General features: G+C 31.5%; 5 protein-coding genes across 8 annotated transcripts; 2 read left to right on the top strand and 3 right to left on the bottom strand.

Annotated features, from left to right (window-relative positions):
* Positions 1 to 262: 262 nt before the first annotated feature.
* LOC122534464 (splicing factor 1) lies at positions 263 to 7,409 on the bottom strand. Its single transcript, XM_043665107.1, has 9 exons — positions 6,849 to 7,409; positions 5,710 to 5,862; positions 5,069 to 5,144; positions 3,049 to 3,201; positions 2,868 to 2,974; positions 2,616 to 2,782; positions 2,390 to 2,548; positions 2,035 to 2,312; positions 263 to 1,930 (listed from the first exon to the last, which is right to left on the bottom strand). The coding sequence occupies exons 1-9, from the start codon at positions 7,045 to 7,047 to the stop codon at positions 1,375 to 1,377; spliced, it is 1,848 nt and encodes a 615-aa protein (XP_043521042.1). The 5' UTR covers positions 7,048 to 7,409; the 3' UTR covers positions 263 to 1,374.
* A 240-nt stretch (positions 7,410 to 7,649) lies between these two features.
* On the top strand, positions 7,650 to 13,770 carry LOC122534462 (WD repeat-containing protein 48). Of its 3 annotated transcripts, none has more exons than XM_043665103.1 (12): positions 7,650 to 8,254; positions 8,717 to 8,933; positions 9,042 to 9,254; positions 9,322 to 9,617; positions 9,737 to 9,925; positions 10,001 to 10,315; positions 10,401 to 10,747; positions 10,838 to 11,029; positions 11,104 to 11,350; positions 11,434 to 11,558; positions 11,624 to 11,751; positions 12,392 to 13,770. In XM_043665103.1, exons 1-10 carry the CDS (start codon positions 8,207 to 8,209, stop codon positions 11,494 to 11,496), a joined length of 2,127 nt encoding a protein of 708 aa, XP_043521038.1. In that variant the 5' UTR covers positions 7,650 to 8,206; the 3' UTR covers positions 11,497 to 11,558; positions 11,624 to 11,751; positions 12,392 to 13,770. The 3 variants fall into 3 exon arrangements, with proteins under 3 accessions (XP_043521038.1, XP_043521036.1, XP_043521039.1); XM_043665104.1 differs by having other exon boundaries at positions 7,652 to 8,254; positions 10,401 to 10,503; positions 10,582 to 10,747; positions 11,624 to 13,770; XM_043665101.1 differs by having other exon boundaries at positions 11,624 to 13,770.
* A 641-nt stretch (positions 13,771 to 14,411) lies between these two features.
* LOC122534469 (haloacid dehalogenase-like hydrolase domain-containing protein 2) lies at positions 14,412 to 15,835 on the bottom strand. The gene is made up of 4 exons (XM_043665116.1): positions 15,699 to 15,835; positions 15,181 to 15,480; positions 14,846 to 15,056; positions 14,412 to 14,768 (listed from the first exon to the last, which is right to left on the bottom strand). Exons 1-4 carry the CDS (start codon positions 15,791 to 15,793, stop codon positions 14,601 to 14,603), a joined length of 774 nt encoding a protein of 257 aa, XP_043521051.1. The 5' UTR covers positions 15,794 to 15,835; the 3' UTR covers positions 14,412 to 14,600.
* A 50-nt stretch (positions 15,836 to 15,885) lies between these two features.
* On the top strand, positions 15,886 to 18,342 carry LOC122534463. Of its 2 annotated transcripts, none has more exons than XM_043665105.1 (6): positions 15,886 to 16,019; positions 16,092 to 16,184; positions 16,252 to 16,585; positions 16,654 to 16,841; positions 16,908 to 17,884; positions 17,960 to 18,341. In XM_043665105.1, exons 1-6 carry the CDS (start codon positions 15,967 to 15,969, stop codon positions 18,241 to 18,243), a joined length of 1,929 nt encoding a protein of 642 aa, XP_043521040.1. In that variant the 5' UTR covers positions 15,886 to 15,966; the 3' UTR covers positions 18,244 to 18,341. The 2 variants fall into 2 exon arrangements, with proteins under 2 accessions (XP_043521040.1, XP_043521041.1); XM_043665106.1 differs by having other exon boundaries at positions 15,935 to 16,019; positions 16,097 to 16,184; positions 17,960 to 18,342.
* A 488-nt stretch (positions 18,343 to 18,830) lies between these two features.
* Positions 18,831 to 23,765, bottom strand: LOC122534465 (transmembrane protein 135-like). Its single transcript, XM_043665108.1, has 10 exons — positions 23,605 to 23,765; positions 22,099 to 22,277; positions 21,549 to 21,679; positions 21,211 to 21,337; positions 20,915 to 21,069; positions 20,581 to 20,845; positions 20,333 to 20,500; positions 20,118 to 20,258; positions 19,872 to 20,038; positions 18,831 to 19,792 (listed from the first exon to the last, which is right to left on the bottom strand). The coding sequence occupies exons 2-10, from the start codon at positions 22,240 to 22,242 to the stop codon at positions 19,678 to 19,680; spliced, it is 1,413 nt and encodes a 470-aa protein (XP_043521043.1). The 5' UTR covers positions 22,243 to 22,277; positions 23,605 to 23,765; the 3' UTR covers positions 18,831 to 19,677.
* Between the last annotated feature and the right edge of the window lie 91 nt (positions 23,766 to 23,856).

Raw genomic sequence — 23,856 nt, 5'->3', positions numbered from 1 at the left:
CGTATGCACAAAAATTTTACAAATTGTAATCAAACGACCTCCAATTATGAAAATTTAAAATTATAATTAAGAAAAACAAATCATTCCCAACAATTGTTTTACAATTATTCTTTTTCCATAAATAAATAAGTTTACCTATTTCGAAAATACATTTAACTCGGGATTACTCACGTGGGGGTCTAGTGCCGGGATGTACCTGCACTAGACCCCCAGGTGGGTAATCCCGGGTTAAAAAAGATACTTGTACATATATATATATATATATATTTTTTAATATGATATATCTTTATTGTGTAATTACCATACACATTAAGCTATAATGAAGTTTCACAAACTATCATTTTGCGTCCTAAACATAACTAATATTATTTTATATATAAAGCGAAGGTTTCGTATAATTTAAGATCTCGACAAATTTATTTCTTACTAGTAAATCAGTGATACGAAATTATTGCGCTTGGACGTTTGCAGTATTATATTCCGGTGACCAATGAAGATGTGTTGTGAAGCAAAATAAAGACATCTGTTTTTAGAGAAATTATAGCTAACATTTAAATAACGTAAGATATTTAAAATTGATAAATTTCATTGCTTATGCAAGCAACAATTCTGATGTTTCATTATATCATCTAATATTCGATCGCAAGTTACATTCGTTGAATATTGGCGAAATAATGTAAAATTATTCACGGAAGTCACGATACCTTAGCAACATTAAAATGTTGTAGGATCTTGCAAAACATGATTCTGCTTTCGAAACTTTTATAAGCATAATGCTCGTTTTAATACTAGACAATATAATGAAGCAAAAATTGATTAACACTTGTACAGAGCAACAAAGTTACTACGGTATACATAATACATATTATGCATACTACTAAAAGTACAAGTAAACTTGTTTATAATGTATATTACGTTTACAGAAACATATACGTAAAAATTGTGAAGTGCTGAAAGTAACGTTATAAAAATGTGTTTGGCATATCACTTACATTTACACTTGTAAAGACAACTTTAGATACATAGAATAAGTTCGAAAGATAATGGTAACCAAAATTTAATTGATTTTTCGTATGTCAAATATAATACGTACTCAAAGCTCCGAAAATATATCGCAAACCTAAGACATTTCATTATAAACATTACATATTTGTTGAATGAGTGGATTGAAAAATATTCATCTAACTAACACATACTTCCCCACTTACAGAAAACAAAATCATGGATGACGAACGGACTAATTAAAATCGCGAATCATTCCAACTAAATTAACTGTCTTCAGTCCAATATTATAATCTATTTACTGACACGACCGATAATATCCCTCTATTGTACGAATAAAGATCTGATTAAACAAATTGACGATTCTTTGCACTAACTAGTTGGTGGCGGTGGTGGAGGTGGTTGTGCCAATAATGTAGGTAAAGTATTGAGATCAATGCCAGGAGGAGCTGGCGTTTGTTGTTGAGGTGGCGGAGGAACAGGAGCTGCTGGCGGCCATCCACCCATCTGTTGCGGTTGCCATCCTGGAAATCCTGGTGGTGGAGCAGTTCCCGGTGGAGGTGGACGCATTGGCCCTTGTTGACCTTGCTGCCATGGCGGTATACCCATTCCAGGTGGTGGAATTTGTGTCGGTGGCATTTGTCCTGGTGGCGGTGGTTGATTATTTCCAGCCATCCAAGGCATCAGTGGTGGAATATTTGGTTGAGATGTAGAGCCAGGCGGCGGAGGAGGTGGTTGCATCACACCAGGTGGCGGAGGCATACTAACTGGAGGTTGCCACTGCATGTTCATTCCATTCATGTTGTTCACTTCTCCTTGACTCCATGGTGGCGGAGCCATTCCTGGTGGAGGCATCATTGGACCACCTTGCATCATTTGTGGCGGTGGATGTGCAGGTGCTGCCATTAAAGCACGAGGTGCTTGTTGTCTAAACAGAATTAAATGATGGTTATTACAGATATATACATATGTATACGTTTCGTATAAAAAAAAAATTTAACCTATCAAAGAAAAGAAATAAATAGAATTTACCTATCAAAAAGACCAGGATAATTGGGATTTGGATTTGGTTGACGCGGTTGTCCGGTTTTAGATCGATCAGGTGGCGGACCTTCACCCAATTCTGCCATAAGGGACATATATTCTTCGTCTATTTTGGCTTTATCTCCACCTGGTCCCATTCCTCCCATACCTGCGGCAGCGGGTCCACCCTGCCCGGGTCTCTTAGATCTACAATCGCGTGCAATATGGCCTGCTCCACCGCAACTCGAGCATACTATATTATTTGTTACGTTGGGTTTATCTGGACACTGTAACAGTTGAAATAAGAATTAATCTATTTGTAAACATTAAGATATTATTGATATTTGAACGTCAATATACTGACCAGCCATGATTTATGATCAGATGCACCGCAATTAGTACAACGTGGTCCATCATTTTCGCGTAATGTTCCATTCAATAAAGCCAATTCCCTAAGTTGATTGCGTCGTAAATCGTTTTGTCCTTCGGGTACTTCAACACCTTGTCGTATAATTTCGTGAATCTATTGAAAAAAATACTTTAATAATACAATTACGTTGATTGTATATATTGCTAAAAATGCTACATACTCTTTCTACAGCCTTCTTTACGGCATCCAAATTGTTAGCAGTAATATATGCATGCAAAGGTTCATCTTCACCAGGTAAAGGTTGTCCATCTTTCCTTCCAACTTTTCCTTCTTTTACAGAACCTTTACCGCGAATTATTATTTTTGCTCCAGTTTCCTTTTCCATTGCTGTAATATTAAAACAGGCAACAGTAGTACATAATCTGCATAAAATTTATATATTTTATGAATATCTTAAGTTATTTTCACATACATTTCAATGTATTCCCACGTGGACCAATTAAAAGGCCTACAAAATTAATATCTGGATGTTCTTCTTGAGGAATCATTACTTTATCATGTACTCGTATTATTGGTGGCCTAAAAATAATATTTTAAATGCAGCTCATATAATTTTAAATATGCGTAAAAAATATATATATTTTTTTAATTACTTATAATCTGGTGGAGGTTTGAATTCTGGATTAATTTTAAGAATCTTCTGAATAAGATTGTGACGTTCTTCCTCCAATTTACGTCTAGTTCGATATTCTCTTGTATTCAACCGTTTACCATCGCTACTATATATGGGTTCTGGAGATGGAGATCTGCAAAATAAAAAAAAAAATTTTGTCAAGAAACAAAGTTTGCATTAAGATGTACTAGCATACAAGCAACCTGATCCTACTATGATTGTGTGATTAAGTGAGAAAAGAACTGCTGATTAGCAGAAAGTTGGAAACTGAGATAACATTTTAATTGATTTTCAAAGTTATTAGGCTTTAGTCATAAATCTTTTCTTAACATATATTCCTTCCTTCTCTTTTTAACAAATAAAGTAGATTCTGACCATGTTGGAAAATTGAAAGTATTGCTAAACATAACATATTTCCTTGAATAAATCAAATGTAAGTTTTTATATTAAAAAACTGAAATAAAAATTAAAAAGATCTATTAAGTACATCCCTGTATAAATCATGTATGAACATTTTCTTAATATTACGTATCTAATATTTTCGCTAAAGGTGAAATAATGTGCTAAAAAAGATAATATAAAATTTTAAGAGAGTTAATTGCTACTTATGTTTAAAGGACATATGTATCTGTTAATTTTAAACCAAATTTGATAAAGGCATAAAATAGATGCAAAGATTCCTATTGATAAAATTGTTAATTGTTGTAAAATATTACACTTGTATAGATTTAAGGAAAGATTAGTTTTTGAAGTTTTCCAACAGTGTCAAAATGTTAAAATAAAGAATAAAAAATTAAATATTGTTAAATATAACATTCCTATTAGTCTATTCAGTAGGTAACCACTGGAAGACTGCGCGTTTGTGCACGGCAGAAATCGGTATGATGTCAGCTGCTAAGATAGATCCTGTGATTATTAGGAAATAATTTTTTTGGGTTAGTCAATAATAGTTTGTATATCTTACTATATTGTATAATACTAATGAAACACAATGATATAAAATAATGGTTCCAGCTAAAATCAGAAAAGTTAAACCTATTGGAGTAAATTAATTTATTAGAAAAATTAACGTGTGTTTATTTAAGTTGTACCTGAAAGTAACGTAATATTGATCTTTACAGTATTATGCTTATATTAGCAATTATAATTTTATGAATTTTATCATTTGCCTGAAATCTCTCATTAAGTTGTGATTAAAGTTAAAAATCTATTTTAGTTAATTAACGATAAATGTTCCTGTGGCATTGCGATATTAACCAGATATAAAATGCCGTGCAAATCACGGCAGCCTAATAAAAGTGTCTATTAAGGTGCCCTATGCACAAAATTTTCATTATCCTACTAAAAGAACCAATTGATATTGAACAACTTGCAATGGTGCGTATAATAATGATAAATACAGCCTATTAACTTCAATAAAACAGTCTGCATAGGAACACCTCTGAATTTCCCTACATGTGCAAAAATATAACTATTTAAAAAGATATATGGACTAGAATACCCACTGTGTGTTAAACACTGCTACTATGATCACTATTTGATCTATACATCTAATTGTATCAAATGTTACATGTCAAATGTTATTATTGACGTATAAAGAATTTATAAAATTTTTATTTTCAAAACAGACCAAGTATGTTTAAAACAAAAACATATATTTTTTTTATATTTAAGTATTAATACTAATATATTGTCACTTTAATTATTGCCCCAAATTATTTCTGTTAGATTTACTAACCAAGAGTTTTGTAGCAGTGTTTAATAAAAAATGAATTAGTAAAAGAAATTGTTTAGGGCAAACCAATATTATCAAAATTCATCTTCTGTGCTGCGTGGTGGCTTTAATCAAGCCCAATCTTTTCAAACAGACATCAGTATCCCACACTAACTGTATTGGAGCCATATCATAAGGCCCCTGTATTTATGGGCTGCTGAATGGTCAGTAGATAGGTATTGTAGATATGTTATGGTCATTTTTGGTATGTAAGTTTCGTTCAAACCTTTCCTCTGGATTAAGTGGAATTCCAAGGTCTCCAGTACGTAGCTTCCTGCTGATTTCCTCAATCTGCAGCTGAACTGTAAACCAACGGGTTAGAGGGGGCGGAAACCCCAACAGTTAGATATTGCCAATTTGCTATAACCATATACATTCTATAATGTAAGCATGTCTCAAAAGTGTAGAATATTCACCTAAGTATAATATTTTGTAAAATCTTCTAAATTCTCTCTTTAATAAGTTCTTACTTCTCTCTCAGTTAATTACGAATATATCAACAATTTTGCTCGTGATTTATTAAATGTAAATGAGATTGAGTTTTTTAGAAACATATGAGAAACAAAACTAACAGTAACTTCAACGTGATTAATTTAGACTGTCTAGGAAATTTGATAACTCGATATTCATCATTCAGCAAAATTGGCAATTCCTATTGCCAAACTCGTTGAAAGTACTTAAAAGTGCAATTACCTCTGGCAACTATTTTTATACATACATACTTACATCTTTTATTGTACTACAAAATTAAATCTTAGAAATTTGTACGCAGAAGCATGATTCTTGAATCATATCCTGCTCATATATGTGTGTGTATAATACGTAATTAAATAAAAATGATGACTAAAATATAGAAAATAAACTTACAGAGGTACGCTTTCTCCTGTTCAGGAGTCAGGTTTGTTGGTAGAACTGTAGGCATGCCTGGTATAAAAGTTTTGTCATGTTCACTACCGCTCCATCTAGTCTTTCTCCTCTTCCTGCGTTCCTCTTTTGTTTCTTTTTCCTGTTTACCATCATCTAAAAGATGTATATAAACCCAATGTGTACACTTAAAAATTTGATTCTAAATAAATTTAATTTCCTTTGTGAATATTCTTAAAATCTAAACAAAATCATTTGTTAGACAATATACAAGATATCCAGAACTTAAACAGCTAAAGTGTACAAGCCTTATTAACACATAAAAAAAAGAAAAAAATGTTATATAAAGTTTGTCAGAAAACTTCTTGTTACAGACTTATAAACAAATATTGTATGTATGAAATAAGTAGCTACGCATTTTTCTTCCATTTAATTTATACTTACGGAGTACTTTAAAACAAAAAATTTGTTCAACAAAAGTAACTTTACATGGAGAACTAGGACAAAGTATTAAAAACCTGATTTTATTGAAACTTAGTAAAATCCTCAGGAACTTTGTAGTATAATTAATTCTATTATTTACTGATATCAAGCTTGATGAAATAAAAACTTATTTCTGATGATATTACAATTAATGAAGAAGCACATATATTTAACAATGTTGTCTGCATACTATAATGAAAAACACATTGCTACTAACTTAAATTTTTATTCATAACTCCATAACAAAGCATTTGGTGCTCAATTTTGTATAATTTATACATTTTTTTTCTTCTTTTTATATAACTCAAACAAGAAAAAAACCAACAACTAAAAACAACATAACAGACACACAGGACTAAAATATGTAAAATCATACGACCAAAGATGAGATTTCCTATAAATGTTCACATTATTTCTTATATGTATTATGTACCAATATATCAAAAAAATATGCTCATAAATGATTTTCAGATGTCTAAATTTTTTTTTACGTTAAATACCAATATATCAGAAAAATATGCTTCTAAATGCTTCTCAGATGTCCAAGCTATTTCTTATAAGAAATCCTACCTTAGACAAATTGCGCATGAGAAACCAGGTCGCGTGACGCTAGAATGAAATCAATGTGGCGTAATAAGGATATCAATAATCGGACATACTTTCCGCTTCGCGTTTCCTCGTGTTATTCGCCGTGGGATTAGAATTGGAGTTAAGCTGCGTTCCGTTAGCAATTGCTGCGCTCACCGCGGCAGCTGCTGCAGCCGCAGCAGCAGCCGCGTTCGCAGTCGCAGCATTTTGTTGGGCGTTTTGTAAATAACTCGGGTTCAACAATGATGTGAAATTCCGTGACTGATTCATAACGTAGAGTTAGCCAGGGACGTACAACACGCCGGGACACGTTGTATGCGCAGTGGCACACGATTGTTTAACCAAAATCACAGAACGTTCGTACACTAGGAAAATGGCGGCATTCAACTGACGGACACCTTTGCCTCTTTCATGGGCGTACCGGAGATGCTGTCTTTCCGGACAGGATTAATGAAGGATATCCTCGCCACTTCGCTTTGATGAGTTTCGGAACACGTTCGAGTCTCGCACGAAATAAGACGTTAGAAGAAACGAAAGAACGTCTCGAATTGTCACGTAAATTTCTTAAATTACAGGTAAACGCGATCTTATTCGCGCTCTCGATTAAACAAGAAGATTCAAAGACGATATTGCCGATCTCCAGAAATCGTTTCCACACGTTCTCAAACCAATATGAAAGCAGGGAGCAGCGTGTTTGTTGCGGTTCAAGGCGGTTCTCAATAATCAGTCGAGATTTTTTGATTGGCTCGAGGTTAATACGTCATCAATCGAAATATTTTCCGGAAGCTATATACACCTGAATACGATGTATTTATTATTTCTTATTGGTTAGCTAACGCGGATAATCATTCGCAGTTGTGTCTTGTTAGACCATTGGTCGTAAGGCTACCGATGTATCGAAGTACCAATTCTCCGAATCCAAATTTTAATTTCAGCTTGGCGTTACGGCAACCGATCGCATGCAGAGACCTGAATTAAGACCTGCGACGAGTTTCGCACAGGTTGGATAGCTTGTGTATCGGTTAAGATACGAGATACGTCGAACGATATATCCGGCTTTATTCAATCACAACAAACGTTGTCAGACGCTTCGAAACGTGATGTAACGTTATGTGTATAACGTCGGAACGTATTGATACCGGCGTTGGGACATTGTCAGTTTCACCATACGATCGTCATGAACGCTGTTTACGCCTGATCGGCTGACAGCTGTTCAAGACATCAGTGTGATGTGCACTGGATTGTTTTTTACGAGCATCGACATAGTATTTTCTGGTCATGTAAGGTTTCTCATGCGATGAACGATGAAACTACTGCGTGGTTACAGCGCGTCGGAACGTGAAAGTGCAACAGCGTAATTCTCTCGTACATTTTGAATGTATTCCCCTATCACCTTCGAGTGCAAAGTTACAGAACAGTTCGCGGTATAATGGCAGCTCACAAGACAGGCGGGCAAAGTGCTCGAAAGAAAGTGCAGGTAACTTGTCCATGATGTTTTCCTTTTCCTCTGTCGAGGAGGAACGTGCGTCGTTGCTTTTCAAAACGTAGTTTCTTTCAGACTCGGCTCTTTCAGTTCTTCGCTGTCTCGCTGATCAAAATCGTTGCCCCGTCTGTTAAAATAGCCACATGATGATGCACGGAATAGTAAAATCGCGATTGATCTATGATATTTTTGTTATCTGTCGTTTGATGCTATATGTAGTTATTGATTGATTTCATAATTTTCTTATAAAAACTTCGAGAGCCCGCGAGTCACGTAATAACTAATGTGCGATGCGGCACGAATGACATCGTAAATGAATTTTTCTGTTTGTAAACTTTCAGTTGATGTTACTCGATTGATGAAATTTGTTAATGAAACCTACGAAAAAGTTTCTTGAAACCGTACTCAGTGCGTATCGAATGATAATTACTTTGTTATTTTGTGTATTTGATAAAGGTGTCTATGGTTATAAGAGACGAGGTGGAAAAGAAACATAGAGCTGGAGTCAATTCATTGCAATATGATCCAGCTTTGCATAGGCTTTACTCCGCAGGTAGGGACAGCATTATAAGGATATGGAATTGCAAAAATATGAAGGACCCGTATATTCAATCAATGGAGCATCATACAGATTGGGTCAATGATATAGTATTATGTTGCGGTGGGAAAAATTGTACGTACCTTTTGTTACATTTCTAAATCAATATTAAAAATTTATTGTTTCCAAGAGCATGATATATTGTATTTTTATGTAATGAGAAAAGAAATTATTGTTTTACAGTAATATCGGCCAGTTCTGACACAACAGTGAAAGTATGGAATGCACACAAAGGTTTCTGCATGTCTACGTTAAGGACACATAAAGATTATGTAAAAGCTCTAGCATATGCTAAAGATAAAGAACAGGTTGCTAGTGCAGGTTTAGATAAATTAATTTTTCTGTGGGATGTGAATACGTTAACTGCTCTTACAGCAAGCAACAATACAGTAACAAGTAAACATTCAGTCTATAACATGAGTAAATAATTTAATCATTCAAATAACATATGGATAATTTACAGCATCATCTCTTAGTGGGAATAAAGACTCTATATATAGCCTTGCCATGAATCAGATTGGAACAATTATAGTGAGTGGTAGTACAGAAAAAGTTTTAAGGGTATGGGACCCAAGGAACTGTACCAAGCTAATGAAACTTCGTGGTCATATGGATAATATTAAAGCTTTAGTACTAAACAGAGATGGCACTCAATGTTTGTCAGCCAGTTCTGATGGAACAATTAAACTTTGGTCATTAGGACAACAAAGATGTATCCAAACTTACAGAGTACATAAGGAAGGTGTCTGGGCATTATTGGTAATTATAATTTATCTTCCTATATTAATATCTTGTAATAGAATTGATGAATAATGATACAAATGGTACAAATACAAATAATACAAATGGTTGTATTAAATTAGAAAAATCATCCTTAGGCAACAGATACTTTCAGTCATGTAATATCAGGAGGTAGAGACAAAAGGGTTGTAATGACTGAATTATCATGTTATCCTGAAAGATATACAGTTATTTGTGAAGAGAAAGCGCCTGTGTTAAAAATGGTCATGACACCTGATCAGTCCAGTATTTGGGTGGCAACTAGCGAATCTACTATAAATAATTGGGTATTGCATTCTTTTGCTCTGCATGAAAAAAGCACTTGTTAATAAAGTAAATAACGTTTTAAAAATTTATTGTAGTCTATAAGTCAAAAGGATTGGCAAGAATTAGGAATTGAGGATTATTGTGACTCTGCTAGTGGGGTAACCTCGCATGTAAGAAATACAGAGCCTGCACAAAAGATATTGGGTGGTCCAGCGATACGGCACTGTCATGTTTTAAATGACAGAAGACATGTTTTAACAAAAGATACAGAAGAAAACGTAGCTTTATATGATGTATTAAAGGCACGAAAAGTTGAAGATTTAGGGAAAGTAGATTTTGAACAAGAAATAAAAAGAAGAAATAAAATGGTATATGTTCCAAACTGGTTTAGTGTAGATCTTAAAACTGGGGTATGTAATTCCATAATTCATTAAGGTGATTGTAATTTTAATATATATAAGAGTAAAAGTAATGTTTGATATTATACTTTTATAGATGTTGACCATCCATTTAGGGCAAGATGAAAATGATTGTTTTTCTGCATGGGTTTCTGCAAAAGAAACTGGTCTTGCAGAAAATGATGCAGTGGATCAAAAAGGTAATGTTTATTCTTTTATGTACATGTTATTTTTCACTATTCTTACAATATCATATCTTGTTTTTCTTTTTCTTTCAGTAAATTATGGAAATCTTTTGCTGCAAGCTTTATTGGAACATTGGTGGAGACCATTACATGTTGATGATGAAAATGAAGGTAACAGTAATGATGGTAATGGTTCTATACATACCAGAGGAGGAAATCTGTATTTCTCAGTACCAACTCATACACCTGTTATATTCAGGTATAAAAGTATTCTAAATATTTTCTTTAACTTGAAAAAATTTGATTAATTATTTTCAATTGTAGCAATGAAAATACAATTATGTTTTAGTGAAGTAGGAGGCAGACCTTTGTATAGATTGTTAGTTAGAGATGCTGCTGGAGAAATGGAAGGAGTGTTATTAAATGAAACTGTACCAGCATGGGTAGTTAACATTGTTGTGGACAAAAATCTTCCACAATTCATAAAAATATCATTTTATCTTCTTCCACATGCTACATCTGGCGTCAAAAGTTTAAAAAAGTACGTGAAAAAGTTAATAATTTTTTAAATAAGCAAATAACATTTTTGTAATGTCGAATTGTGTACTTTTCAAGGGATCGCTTAATCGCAAACGATTTTATACAAATTCGTAAAGTAGCAGAACATGTTTGCGATAAAGTGCTTGGTGCCGGAAGTGATTCAGGATCGGTAGCAGGTGCTGGAAATACAGTTTCTGGAGGATCTCCGGCAGGAGATAGGACAAATACGGATTCAAACGCTGATAATTCTTCGCTGGCCGAAGAAAAAGTAGAATTGTTATGTAATGATCAAGTTTTAGATCCTTCTATGGATTTAAGAACTGTATGTTTTCATATATATATATATGATTATATTAGTTCAATAGTAAGAAATATTTATGATCTTTATTTGATTATTTTTTTTAGGTCAGACATTTTATTTGGAAAAGTTCAGCAGACTTAATACTTCATTATCGGCCAGTAAAATAGTTAGGGCTAAGTACGTCGGAACAGAGATCTCTAAAGTGTGCTTGGTTTTTTACCGTCATAAAGTAAGTAAATGTTTTCACTTATTTTTTCTTGTTAAAAATGATCATATAAAACAAATATGTTGCAGAATAACGGAAGATATGTGGTCTAGTTGCAGAGTGTGGCATCTCACATTACCTTCATTTCATGAAATGTTCAATCGAATTTCAGTGGATGTTTCATTAGATGCTGCAACTGAAGACGAGTAAAAGCCAGGTTATATATAGAATATTTAAAATTAAATGAATGAAAGGCAATAATGTGTTGGAGTATTAATATAAATTGCTCATATTTGTACATTAATATCCTGAGGCCAAATTCAATAATATAACCATAATTTCAATTAGTCTGCTTCTAAAAGCATGTTTTTTGTACTAGTACAAAGTATTAAATATTTGATGTCAGCCATTTATAGTCTTCCCACTTCGATAATACAAGGAAAGTTAAGCACAAAAAGTAAGGGATAAAGCATATGGCCCAGGAAATTATTATATGTACTTTTAAATGCTATATTCTTGATATGCTTCTCAATCTTTTCTTTATTAATTCTATATAGTTATTTTTTTATAATTTATAAACTATTACTTTATTTAAACAAACAATCGAACAAACGAAAGATACATACTTATTAACAGTACTCCACACATCTGCCTTGTTATTTATAAAAAAAAAAAAAAAAACTATAAAAGGAAGAAGGAAATGTCAATTTACTATTAATCAAATTAAAATTGAACAGCCAAATTAACGATTCAATATTTCCTATTAATAATATAGGAAATAACAGTGTATGTCTTCAGTATAGTAAGATCAAATTCTGTCTTTAATGGAACTTCCAATAATTAAACTTTTATTACAGATATATAACGATGTTTCATATGAGAGAAGAAAAGTATAAATTTATAGTTGTCGATTAAAAAAATATAATTGGCAGAATTTGACCTTAGAAGACAACTATAATAGATAACAAACAAAAAGTGTGTAGTTAATCATACGTTAAAATATTTACTCTACTAGAATTCTACAAATTGTACATACAAATACGATTGTAAGTAACGTCACCCTTAACCATGGTGATGGGCTGTATACATAAAATCGAAGCAAATGTATCAAAAATGGAAGCCTTTACACCAATTTCATTAAATTGGGATAAATGCTTAACTTTTCTAAAAAAAGAAAAAAAGTGGGGAGCGTACAGAAAGGGGGGATAATAGAAAAAGAAAAAAAGGAAAGAAAACATTGTTCTTCATTGATACGGCCCTAAACGTAATTTTTGTGTTATCAAATTGACGCAGAAATAACTTTTTAATAAATCTGGAGATTATGTTATTGTTACATTTTAACATGCTACATACAGTGTAAGTATTTATTTGCTAAGCTTTTGTTACATTTATTTAATAATATAAAAAAAAATATTTACTATTGCTTAGTTATATTCCTTATTCTTATTAGGAATTTTTAGAGCTCTGTGATAAATGTTTCTTGAGCTAAGGACGTTAATTAATAGAATAGCTACCAAAAATATTGTATATTTGCAGTTAAGTTTGATTCATTTTTATATTTGTATATCGGCATTATATGTATATTTTTGGGAAGACCTAGTATCAATTATGTCACATTTGATTATTTTATTCATTTTTCAACTGAAATATATTTTCGTAAAATGACCCTCGTTATTGCAACAGAAAATCAACACGTGCCTGATCTTAGATTATAAGTTGTAGAGGGCATTTAAATTATGAACTGATGTAATAATCTTTTGAAAATAACATGGATTGTAAGTTAATGCTATTGCGGTGCATAATAGTAGAAAATATTTTGTTAGAATCTAGTATTTAGTTGTATATTTATAAGTGTTCTGTTCATAAGTTTATTTATATAATACTAGGCGCAAGATCGATTGTTTATTGTGTTTTTAGCAGTAACAATTGAACGAGATTTTTTGATAATTTATTATTTTGTTTTATTGTAAAAAAGAACTCTTACGTATTTTCTTTTCCGTATTATAATTGAATTTTTATGTTACTTGCTTAATTGCAAATTCATAAAGATTTACTATGTTTTTCAATAGTTTCACTTGTAGGTACTATTATATTAGTTTTAGACACAGAATGTGCATTTCATACAGTATTCGTAAAAGTTATAACTGAGCCTTCCTCATTAAAGAAATAACATTGTTCATTAATGGAAGTATTAATGTATTAAAAAAGCGCTTGTAATTACACTTTTGAAACGTGAGAACTTTAAATCAAAACTAATTATATACCCTGTCTTTTTAGTAAGGGACAAGACGAAATTCTTAAAATAAAATGTTAATTCTCATATTTAAGAAAAAGATAGGAAGCAGAAAAAAAAAATGATTATGCAATGGTGCCAAATTTTATACTAAACAGAAATTCTTGCAGTGCACCTATTTCTTTTTAAGAAAGACTAAGAAAAATTTTTTTCTGTATAATTGCTTTTAGCAATAACTTGTAGTTCTATATTTCATAATTCTAATATTTATTGTCTAACAATAAGATTATGTATATTAGTAAAAATTCATAATTACAACGATTATTTTCTCTGTTTCTAGAATGATATAAGAGTTTGAGAAATATCGTCTCGTATCTTGAAAATTCTATAAACGAATGGTGAAAGTCATGTTGATTCATTCTAATTTATAAAGATCATTCATATATTGATAGTAGATGAAATTTTCTACAATTTTCTACATCCTACTGCGTGATGAGACGGTATTCGTACAATGTTTGTAAAGTCATCTATCTTCAGCTATTAGTCGGCCAATACGCCGGAAAAAAATATCTGTAACACTTTTTATTATTATTAGAAAAAAGAAAATTTTGGTAATGTAATGTTTCATATCATAAATGATGCTCTATGGGTTTCTTTATAATTATAGTCTTCTTTATATTGTGAAACTACTCCAGATCATGTACACACCATTACGGAATTATTAATATTTAAATAAAATATTTAATTTAATACAGAATAACTTATGTAAATATATATATATATATATATATACATATGCATAACACTACTGTTTTACTGTTACAAAGTCATATTTAAATTTCTTTTTCAAGAATAAACTCTACAGCTTGAATGAAAGAGCTGCATACTTTCGTAGGCGGTGGTATTATTGTATTCTCATCTCCGTCTCGATATTTTCCAGTCTGTACCAAAAATCCTTTGATACCGATAGCTTGGGCGCCGGCTACATCATCTTTAACGTCCTAAAGAAAATCAGGCGAAATAAAAAACTGAAAATGAAAAAAAAACATTATAATTAAAACATGTAAAATAATTTTACATCGCCAATCATAATTGCTTCTTCCGGAGGCACATCTCCCAAAGCGGCTTTGAAGAACTCCGCAGTTGGTTTTCCAACAATTTCTGCATTGACATTGGCAGAATATTCCAAACCAGCAATAAAGGCACCTGGTCCAAGCGCTAAACCATCCGACCTTTTATAATATCGTGCTTTATGAATAGCTATGAGCGATGCGCCATCTAATAATAACCTGGAATGATGAATAATATTACAAATAACAAATACACTATAAACATTGTTAAAAAAAATATTTTTATATACAGTAAAAATTTTGTACATAAAGTTTCGACGTATAAGGTAGTTAAAAGGTACACCTGAATGCTTTTGTCAATTCTTCGTAATTGAATTTGGCTGGTGCCAAGCCTATTACTACAGCATTCTTTTTATCATCATTTTTTATTAAATCTTCAAAATCTTCATTAGCCGCCGGATCGATGAATAACATTGGATTTAATTTACGTGAAATGATTAGTTTTCTTGCTGCAGCTAAGGAACTAAAAATTTCTTCCCTCTTAATGTTGAAACCGAGTTTTGCCAATCGGTTATAGAGAAAGTTACCCGATTCTTTTGTTGTGTTTGTAACAAATTTAAGCGGTATATTAGCGCTTCTGAGCCTGTATTACTAACAATAAAATAATTTACATCTACATTTTACTAGATTGTATTATTTTATTTACTAAAGCATTATTTTACATTAATAACAGGATTAAATCTAAACATTAAAAATATGCATTCGATTAAAAAATATATATATATATATATATATATGAGGTGCCATAATGTTTGCTAATAACTGTTAATAATTCTCATGAAATTAAATTGAAAATACCACCTGTTTAAAGCTTCTACTGCACCTGGAATAACCGAATTATCAATGTGCAGTGTTCCACTAAGATCTATTAATACCATTTTTACTTGTTTCGCCATATTTTGTAAAATTTCGTTTATAGCTCGTTCGACGTTTACTCCACAGTTACGAGTACATCGCACACGAATGTTCGTGTCTGTATATGTATAATGTTAAAGCGTGTTCATCCGTCCCACACATTAACATGAATTGGGTAATGATAGCGACTTAAAATTTGTCGCACGTGTCAAATATGGCGCTCTCCATGAGACAAGAAGGTATAAAGCAAGTACCTTGGTTTTCTCTGTAAGTATTAGGGTTGTCAAAGGTTTTTCTATTTCAAGATGTTCGATTAAAAATTACATTCACGTTATATAGCGCAGAATGGCATCAAGTGTACAAACAGGTTTATTCTAACAATGTTAACGAACAGAATAAAGGTTATGAAATGCTGCTTGTGTGGCAAGCAAGGTAATCAATTGAAGAAACATTTAGTAAAACATACATATGAAATAAGTATTAATTCATAGCGTTTTAGGATACCAAAATTACCCGTTGGCGTTGATTGCACTCTTGCAATTATGCAAGTGTGTGCTAGAGACCGGGAATGGACTCCCAAAATTAACAACGGCGAATTACCAATCAGTTATGAAAATGACTTGTGTCTGATGTATTCAACTACGATAATGAGACTTTTAAATCATATATCCAACATAGGACACACAAAGCAAACGTCCTTGTTTCAGATAGCTAAGCAACTCAATATTCCTGAATGGATAGTGAATTTAAGACACGATACTGCTCATGGACATGAATTACCATCCATTGGTGTATTGAGAATAGCTATAAATATATTACTAGTTTGGCTACATGTAAGTTTATTTTTATGTTAACCACAACATTAAAAGAGAAAGATATTTCTCACGTGATATATTTAAAGAAACAATATTGGGCAGTTGAAGAAGCCAAAAGAATGGAAGAGTATTTAATTAAAAAATCTGTAAAGGAAGTCCAAGAAACCGAAGAAGTACAAGATTTTGATGATTTAATTGAACTTTGGACTTCTGTAAGTTTATACATTCATGCTGGATACCATTTAGTGTTAAATGTTCCAGATCTTCAATTGAAGTAGGTATAATTTTTCACTTATATTATAATAATAAAAAAATTCTAACAAATTGATATTGTTAATAGAGAAACATTACAAGATTTGCGTTCATATGCTATTTCTTTATTAAAAGAGAATAGTGAAGATATGGAAAATGATATAGATAATTACATAGAGACTGCCAATGATGACATAAAAAAAGACAAAAAGTATACCTTAGAAACTGCAAGAATCGTTCTTTTATCTGAAATATCTAGATTTCTTAACAAAAAATCTATACCTGGTAAAAAAGATATAGTCTGTAATACATTGCTCAGTTCAGAAGTTTTTTTACCAAGTAAAAATATGTTAGCAATTTTTAGTAAGAATACTGAAAATGAATTGGAAAAAAATGTTTTGCCATTAGACATGGTCGAATTTTGGAAAGATATAATATTTTTATTATGTGAAAAAGATTTTATGGAAGTATTAATTGTAAAATTACTTGAATTAGTAAACAATAATGAAGTAAGTGAAGAAAAGAAATTATTAGCTTCTTTATGGATAAGTTCTATATCATATAGTTTTTTGAAATTAGATATTGCACATAGTATATGTCGAACTTTGGAGTATCATTTAGAAAAGATGCAAAAAAAATTGCCATCAAAAGCTTTTGAACTTAAGGTTAAAGAGGAGGTAGATCATATTTATCCACATTTGAAATGTGTATTATGGTTTAATTTATCAGATACAGTACTATCATGTTTAACTGATATAAAATTTATTTCAAAACTTATATTAAATATCAATGAATTTTCACTCAAATTCATTGTACCTATTTTGGAATTATTAAGTTCAAAAATAGATAATAAAAGTAAACAGTTATTGTTGAATTTAATGAATGTTTCTATAATGGTACCACTTGATAAAAATGATATAAATTCTATCGAGTGTGAAAAAATTTTTACCCTAAGTGATCTTAAAGATGATGAATATTTGGTAGACACAAATAAAGTAGAAGATGAAATACTTCATTTTTTAGCTGATAAAAAAATTCGAAATAATTATTGGAACTTTGCAGTTGGTAAGTATATAAACTTAAGTACCTACTTCTAAATTCCAAAATGTATTAACGAAATATTATCAAAAAATTTTTCAGCAACTCATAATTGGGCAGAAAGTCCAATTGGTTTACTTCCATGGCAAAATGACGGACTGGAATTTGTAAATCCACTCAATATGATAGTACAGAAATACGATGTTTCAGTTTTAGATTCTGAAATCCTTCCTGGAATTATAGATATGAAAAATGTAAAAATACACGGTCGAATTAATTGGAATAATGTTCTGAGAAAAAAGAAACGTCTAAAACGAAAACAGGATCGAAGAAATAGAAATATTATAATGAATAAAGCATTAGAAACTCTTAAAAAACAAAAATAGAACATTAGAGTCTTTGTTGTATTTCAAATATTTTATTCATTACATTATTCATATGTTAACAGGAAAGAAATTCAACAATGTTCTTTTGTAATTTTATAAATAAATTATCTAATTCTATCAAAACTGTCTTATAAAAAATTTTTCAATCACTTATAAAATTTCGATATCACAAACATTGAATGTAATTTTATACATAGGAAAGAAATTTTTGTACATTCTTGAAAGAATATTTACATTACATTGTAATAGCTTATATTTATAAAATAATAATTTCGCATTTCTTATTATGTATATGAACACAATACAAATGTATAAAATTTATAAATTAAACATACTAGTAACATCACAGATGCATTAAAAAAGAATAAACAAATATCTATTGTATAACAAATTTTTGTAATGTTATCAAATAATGATTTCAAATATAATTTAACAAGCCTATAATTTTAGAATTATATGTAACTATTGCAAATTTATTATGTGTGTTTGTTTCTCTTTGGTAGTATTGTATTAATGTTTTTTATCAAGGTATGCAATTACATGATATGTCAAATGATAATGTTACACAACCACAAAATATAGTCACCAAAGATCGACTTTGTACTTATTCCATATATGTGCACTTGATTGTGATAGATATTTCTGAAATATTAAGAGGTCAGAAGAATATTTCTCATTCCATATTGATGAGTATACGTGCACTGTAGGCGGAGCCAAGATATTCTTATTCTATAACATACACTAATGCAAGTATAAATGTACTTAATAAATATTCAGATGCAGTTCATGATCTTAAATGCAGCTTTTTATGAAATTATCGTTTACTTATTTATTTTAGAATATTTTACTATTTTTTCCTGGAAAATTTCAGTATGAGTATTTATCAAGTACAAGCGTACCGAAATACTATTTCGGGCATTTAAGGGGTATCATGAGGTAAGGGGAATAGAAATGACTCCGCCTACGGCAATCCATGGATGAAAGCTTCGTACTTTGGTCTGTTAATCTGCTCATAGTACGAAAGAAATTTCAACTTATTCTCGCAAAAATGTTAACATATATTTTTTATGTATGACGTAATATTAACTAACATTTTATATAATGTTACAAAAGTAAAATGGAAAAAGGTTTTTGTTCTTACAAATTCTTGAACAATCCGATCAGTACAGATGCACTGGCACGGTACATGGGTACGCGTTAGGTGTTTTTTTTTTTTTTTTTTTTTAGACAAGAAGCATTCTCCGAACCTCTTGAGTGTCTACAATCTTACTTCAGTACACGCGTACTCAATAGCACGTATACTTGCTAACAAGTTTCTTTTATACTTTTTACGTAAAAACAAACATTTCAAATCGTGTTATTGATTCTCGGATATTTTACTCAAATAATAAAGATCAACATAGTTCCTTCCTTCCTAGTACATTCTTTTTTCAATTAAAAAGCAAAAGTGTTTTTATCGGTAGTTTTGGTTTTTTTGAGTACATCTGCAAGATGTTTAGTTGAGTCCAAACCAAATACGTTTAATGGTACTCGAGACATTGATGCTATCCTGAAATTATATAGAAAAAAAGTGTAATATAATGTATGTTAAAAATTTAAATGGATAATAAGTCTATTGTGTCTATTACCTTCCTCCAGATATAGCGTATAAAAATTTCCAATAGGAAGACCTTAAAAGGTGTGGTTCAAAGATTGCTACATGGAAGAGTACTGCTGTACAAAAGCAGTATAAAAAAATTACAAACCACTTTACTTCAGGTACTATATTTTGTTCCACAAGATCATTCCATGACAACTAAATGAAAAAGGCAAGTATAAATTTTACATAATAAAAATATTAAATTTAAGACTCAAGAAGTTATTTATCAAAATACCTGCAAAGCTTTCCACATAAAATATAAAGCTATTGTATTACTACTGTAAAACATAAATGTTAAACCACCAATAAGTCCAGCAGGAATTGCGTGACAAGGAGAATCTTTCTCTAAGAATCTCCTTAACAAACAGGATATTAGCTAAAATAGATTTGAAAATTATTATGAAAGTGGATGTAAAACTAGAATGACTTTTTGTAATAAAAGTATAATACCCTATAAATTCCTGCAAAACCACCCAAAAACATAGGTAGATTTAGATTACTTTTTTTAAAAATCATTGATCTTATTGACAGTGGGTTCACAAATAATTTCTTAATACCAAAGACCAAATTAATTACTAATTGAGCACTTAGAGCATAACTAAATAGTTCCATCACACCCTATAAATAAAAATGATAATAATATACATTTCACTGTATATATGTAATCTTTAATATTTATTCATTTTTAGTATAGATACCTTTAGTATGTGATGAGCACAACTAAAAGGATGTAAACAGGAACTATGTTTTCCTTGAAGTTTTAATCTTTCTATAATTTTGCTATATACTTCAAGGGATTTCATAAATATATTAAAATTCTTTTTACAAGATTTTTTATTTACATCACGCCTTTCTGAACTATTACTAGCATTGCCTTCACCATCAGAACGTATTTGTGTATTGCAATGTAAATTGTCTTTTTTTGTAGCAAAATCATATTCTTCATATTTCCCAACAAGAATTCTAATAAAAATTTTTTAATTAAGAATTGTTTGGAACTGTCATGAGTGAAAGCATTGCATAAATAAATACCTAAATATCCTATACATAGAAGGTTCTTTATTTGGTCTAGAACGATAAAAATAAAGTAATAGTGCTATGCTTGTAGCAAAAATATATGTTGCACCTTGTGGAACAGGAGTATAATAACCCCTTGCAACTCCCATTTTAAATAGTGTTTCTGTTGCCTAGTAAAGGATATTGTAATTTATTATGTATACCAAAACATGTGAAAGAATCATGACTTCTATAGATTTATGTAAATCTTTATAAAAAGAAAAAAAAAAGTTATTTTATATCATCTTAACAAAAGAAATTAATCTACTCACAAGATTAGCTACATATAAACTTAATAAAGGACGTCTTGATGGTCTCTCTATAACAATAGCTGTTATACTAGATAAAAAGGATGGAAGAAATGATACAGTCAGAAAATTGAAGTTGCCAAGTATTTGTCTGAAATATATATAGTTTTCAAATAAATATATAAGGCGTGCTGCATAATTAAAAAACATTGTTACATCAAACAAAAAGTACGTAGCAATTACATAGAAAGTAACAAATTGCATGAAATCAAGCAGAGAAGTTTTATTTGCAATTGATTCTTAAAACTCCACAAATTTTCAATGGATCTTTGTACAATGTATACAATCTTTTTCATGCAAACCTTAAGAAGCAAATAAAGACGGAATATGAGAAGGCACTCCACGAGAGAAACGCTGTTGATTGCAAAAGGCCTAACATTGTTTTTCTAGCATCTTCTTTGGATGGTATCTTTCCTTTCATTAAAAGTGCGGCCTAAAAAATATAACAGAAGAAGATAGAGATTCAGCATTGATGATTCTGATAGTTTCGTTCGTTTAATTAGCATCGAGGGATCATTTGGAATGGGATCATTTGGAGTTCCTTGAAATGCGAAGAGAAAGTCGCGTGATGCGAGAATTTGAACGTTGTTAATTCAATGCGGCGACGAAACAAAAAAATTTATCGATAAAAATTGCAATGTCATGCTAATATACATGTATCTTTATTAATGTTGTTTTTTGCTATTCTTATTATTCGTCACAGAATGTGTCCGACGATGTAATTTGATTGGTAATAATATGTTTTACTGTGCGAATTAATTGCAGATATACATGTAACGCGATCGATATACTATGGACAAGATACAAGAAACATTGGGGAAGAATCAAGAGAAAACGAAAAGGTAAACGTACTATATAAACGGTGGCATATAACTTTAGACATTCTGGAATAGAATCCAACCCGAGACCAGCTGCCGCAGCCGCGCAGGAGTTCGTCCAATGATGCGAGTAATCCTTGCATTGTATGTCGATGAGTTTGCTTAGTTGCGCAGGCATTTTTCGATGACAAACAGTTACGCGTTAAGTCAGAACTGTCGATTACAAAAACAGGCAATATTCAATGAGGGAACGTTGCACGAAGGAGAAGAACTACAGCTGACACTTGTTCTGTCACGCAGTACAACAGCTACTATTTTGATATTGCCCGACACTTTGTCGATTTCATTCTTTTACACGGACGACTGATTTGTTCAAAGGAGTCTATTTATTTGTGGGGACTGTTCGACAAAGATTAGGAAACGTTCGATTCGAAGGCCGAGTATAATATGCTTGCACGTTTTGCAAGTCGAAAGGAGATGCTCGCAGAGACAAATAAACACGCGCGGACTCGTCGACCGCTCAACACCGACTGAGTGAATGGACAGCGAGCATGAAGTCAGAAACTGCCACTATAATCCGTCTAAATTTTGCATTCGGTTTGCAAATTACAATGATCGACGCGCCAGCAATAAAAAATGTTATTTACGATTTTTATTTCGATTCGATTTTAATCGCTGATGGAAAAATACAATTAACGACTTTATCATTATCGCCGAGGCAGGTGTTTAACGAATTGTGGTATTGGAACATTTAAATGGATTTAACTCGATTTGACGGAAATGTAATTTAGTTTAAATTTCATATTTTGAAAACGCATTATATCGTGGCATGACTTGCTGTAACTTTCTAATTACGATTCCGATGCGCGCTATCATCATAAATTGATGTGAAAGGATTCTAGGTTTAGAATTAACGACATGGGGGAAACAATCTTGTGAAAGAAAAAAGAGATTCGGTCAGCGTATCATAATTTCTGGTATCTGTGTTGAAATCTGATACTATTCGACGTAAAGTACAAAGTTGCGTTAAAGCGTAGAATATATTTCAATATGACGAATTTTGTATGTAATTCGATGATGATGGATTTTGCAATAAAATCATTTGCCAAACAATTGATGAAAAGCAAAACTGACATAAAAATTCCTGTTTCTATAAATTCATCCTCGAGTCACTTTAGATTAGTATAAATAACAATACGTTGTTAACTACGTTGTTATCCTCTGCGATTAAATCGCATCCAATTATCAGGGGAGAGCCTATGTTAAATGAAACTCCATTGTGGCACGTGACGAATAGAGAGACAGAGTGAGATAGTAATGTCCAAGAATTTAAAATCAACAATTTAGTTATAAATATCGAGATTTGGTGGAAAAAAAATACATATATATATATCCCGTTGCATGAAGGCATGTCGAAGAATGGCGGGGTTAACGGCGGTCAGCTAACGAGGCACAGTTCCAGTCAGTAGACTGGAGACAATACGTCACTTGAGACACGTAAAATAAAAGTTTTCTCCTTGTTCGAGCGATTCGTACTTACACCTTTCGAAATTTAATAAACCATGCACGTACATCTCGGTAAGTGCGAAAAAATTGCAAACAATCGTCGTGTACGAAGTGGCAATAACACGACCGCGAAGTGCTAGGTTATTAGAGGTTCTGTATGATCGTACGTGACCTACGGGGTAAAGAATTAAGAATTAAATTACGTTACTAGTTTGTTTGAGACTACAGTGTAACCAAGTAAAAAGAAAAATTGTTTCGTTCATCCGTTTTATACAAAAGATCGACT

Source organism: Frieseomelitta varia, unplaced genomic scaffold (genome assembly GCF_011392965.1).
Source record: "Frieseomelitta varia isolate USP_RPSP 00005682 unplaced genomic scaffold, Fvar_1.2 scaffold_60, whole genome shotgun sequence".
NCBI classification, from domain to species: Eukaryota; Metazoa; Arthropoda; class Insecta; order Hymenoptera; family Apidae; genus Frieseomelitta; species Frieseomelitta varia.
The sequence above is the reverse complement of the archived record's forward strand: the minus strand, read 5'-3'. Positions and strand labels throughout refer to the sequence as shown.

Coding starts and splice junctions, on each gene's coding strand:
- LOC122534464 (XM_043665107.1), bottom strand. CDS start 7,047: ATGAATCAGTCACGGAATTTCACATCATTGTTGAACCCGAGTTATTTA. Junction 2,975..3,048: donor AAACCTCCACCAGATTATAA/GTAATTAAAAAA, acceptor TATTATTTTTAG/GCCACCAATAATACGAGTAC. Junction 1,931..2,034: donor TATCCTGGTCTTTTTGATAG/GTAAATTCTATT, acceptor AATTCTGTTTAG/ACAACAAGCACCTCGTGCTT.
- LOC122534462 (XM_043665103.1), top strand. CDS start 8,207: ATGGCAGCTCACAAGACAGGCGGGCAAAGTGCTCGAAAGAAAGTGCAG. Junction 9,618..9,736: donor AAGGTGTCTGGGCATTATTG/GTAATTATAATT, acceptor AATCATCCTTAG/GCAACAGATACTTTCAGTCA. Junction 11,351..11,433: donor CTTCTATGGATTTAAGAACT/GTATGTTTTCAT, acceptor TATTTTTTTTAG/GTCAGACATTTTATTTGGAA.
- LOC122534469 (XM_043665116.1), bottom strand. CDS start 15,793: ATGGCGAAACAAGTAAAAATGGTATTAATAGATCTTAGTGGAACACTG. Junction 15,481..15,698: donor GCAGTAGAAGCTTTAAACAG/GTGGTATTTTCA, acceptor TTAGTAATACAG/GCTCAGAAGCGCTAATATAC. Junction 14,769..14,845: donor AAGCAATTATGATTGGCGAT/GTAAAATTATTT, acceptor GATTTTCTTTAG/GACGTTAAAGATGATGTAGC.
- LOC122534463 (XM_043665105.1), top strand. CDS start 15,967: ATGGCGCTCTCCATGAGACAAGAAGGTATAAAGCAAGTACCTTGGTTT. Junction 16,185..16,251: donor CTGCTTGTGTGGCAAGCAAG/GTAATCAATTGA, acceptor ATAGCGTTTTAG/GATACCAAAATTACCCGTTG. Junction 17,885..17,959: donor TTATTGGAACTTTGCAGTTG/GTAAGTATATAA, acceptor AAAATTTTTCAG/CAACTCATAATTGGGCAGAA.
- LOC122534465 (XM_043665108.1), bottom strand. CDS start 22,242: ATGCCTGCGCAACTAAGCAAACTCATCGACATACAATGCAAGGATTAC. Junction 20,846..20,914: donor TCTATGTATAGGATATTTAG/GTATTTATTTAT, acceptor AATTTTTATTAG/AATTCTTGTTGGGAAATATG. Junction 20,039..20,117: donor TTATGTGGAAAGCTTTGCAG/GTATTTTGATAA, acceptor TTTTTCATTTAG/TTGTCATGGAATGATCTTGT.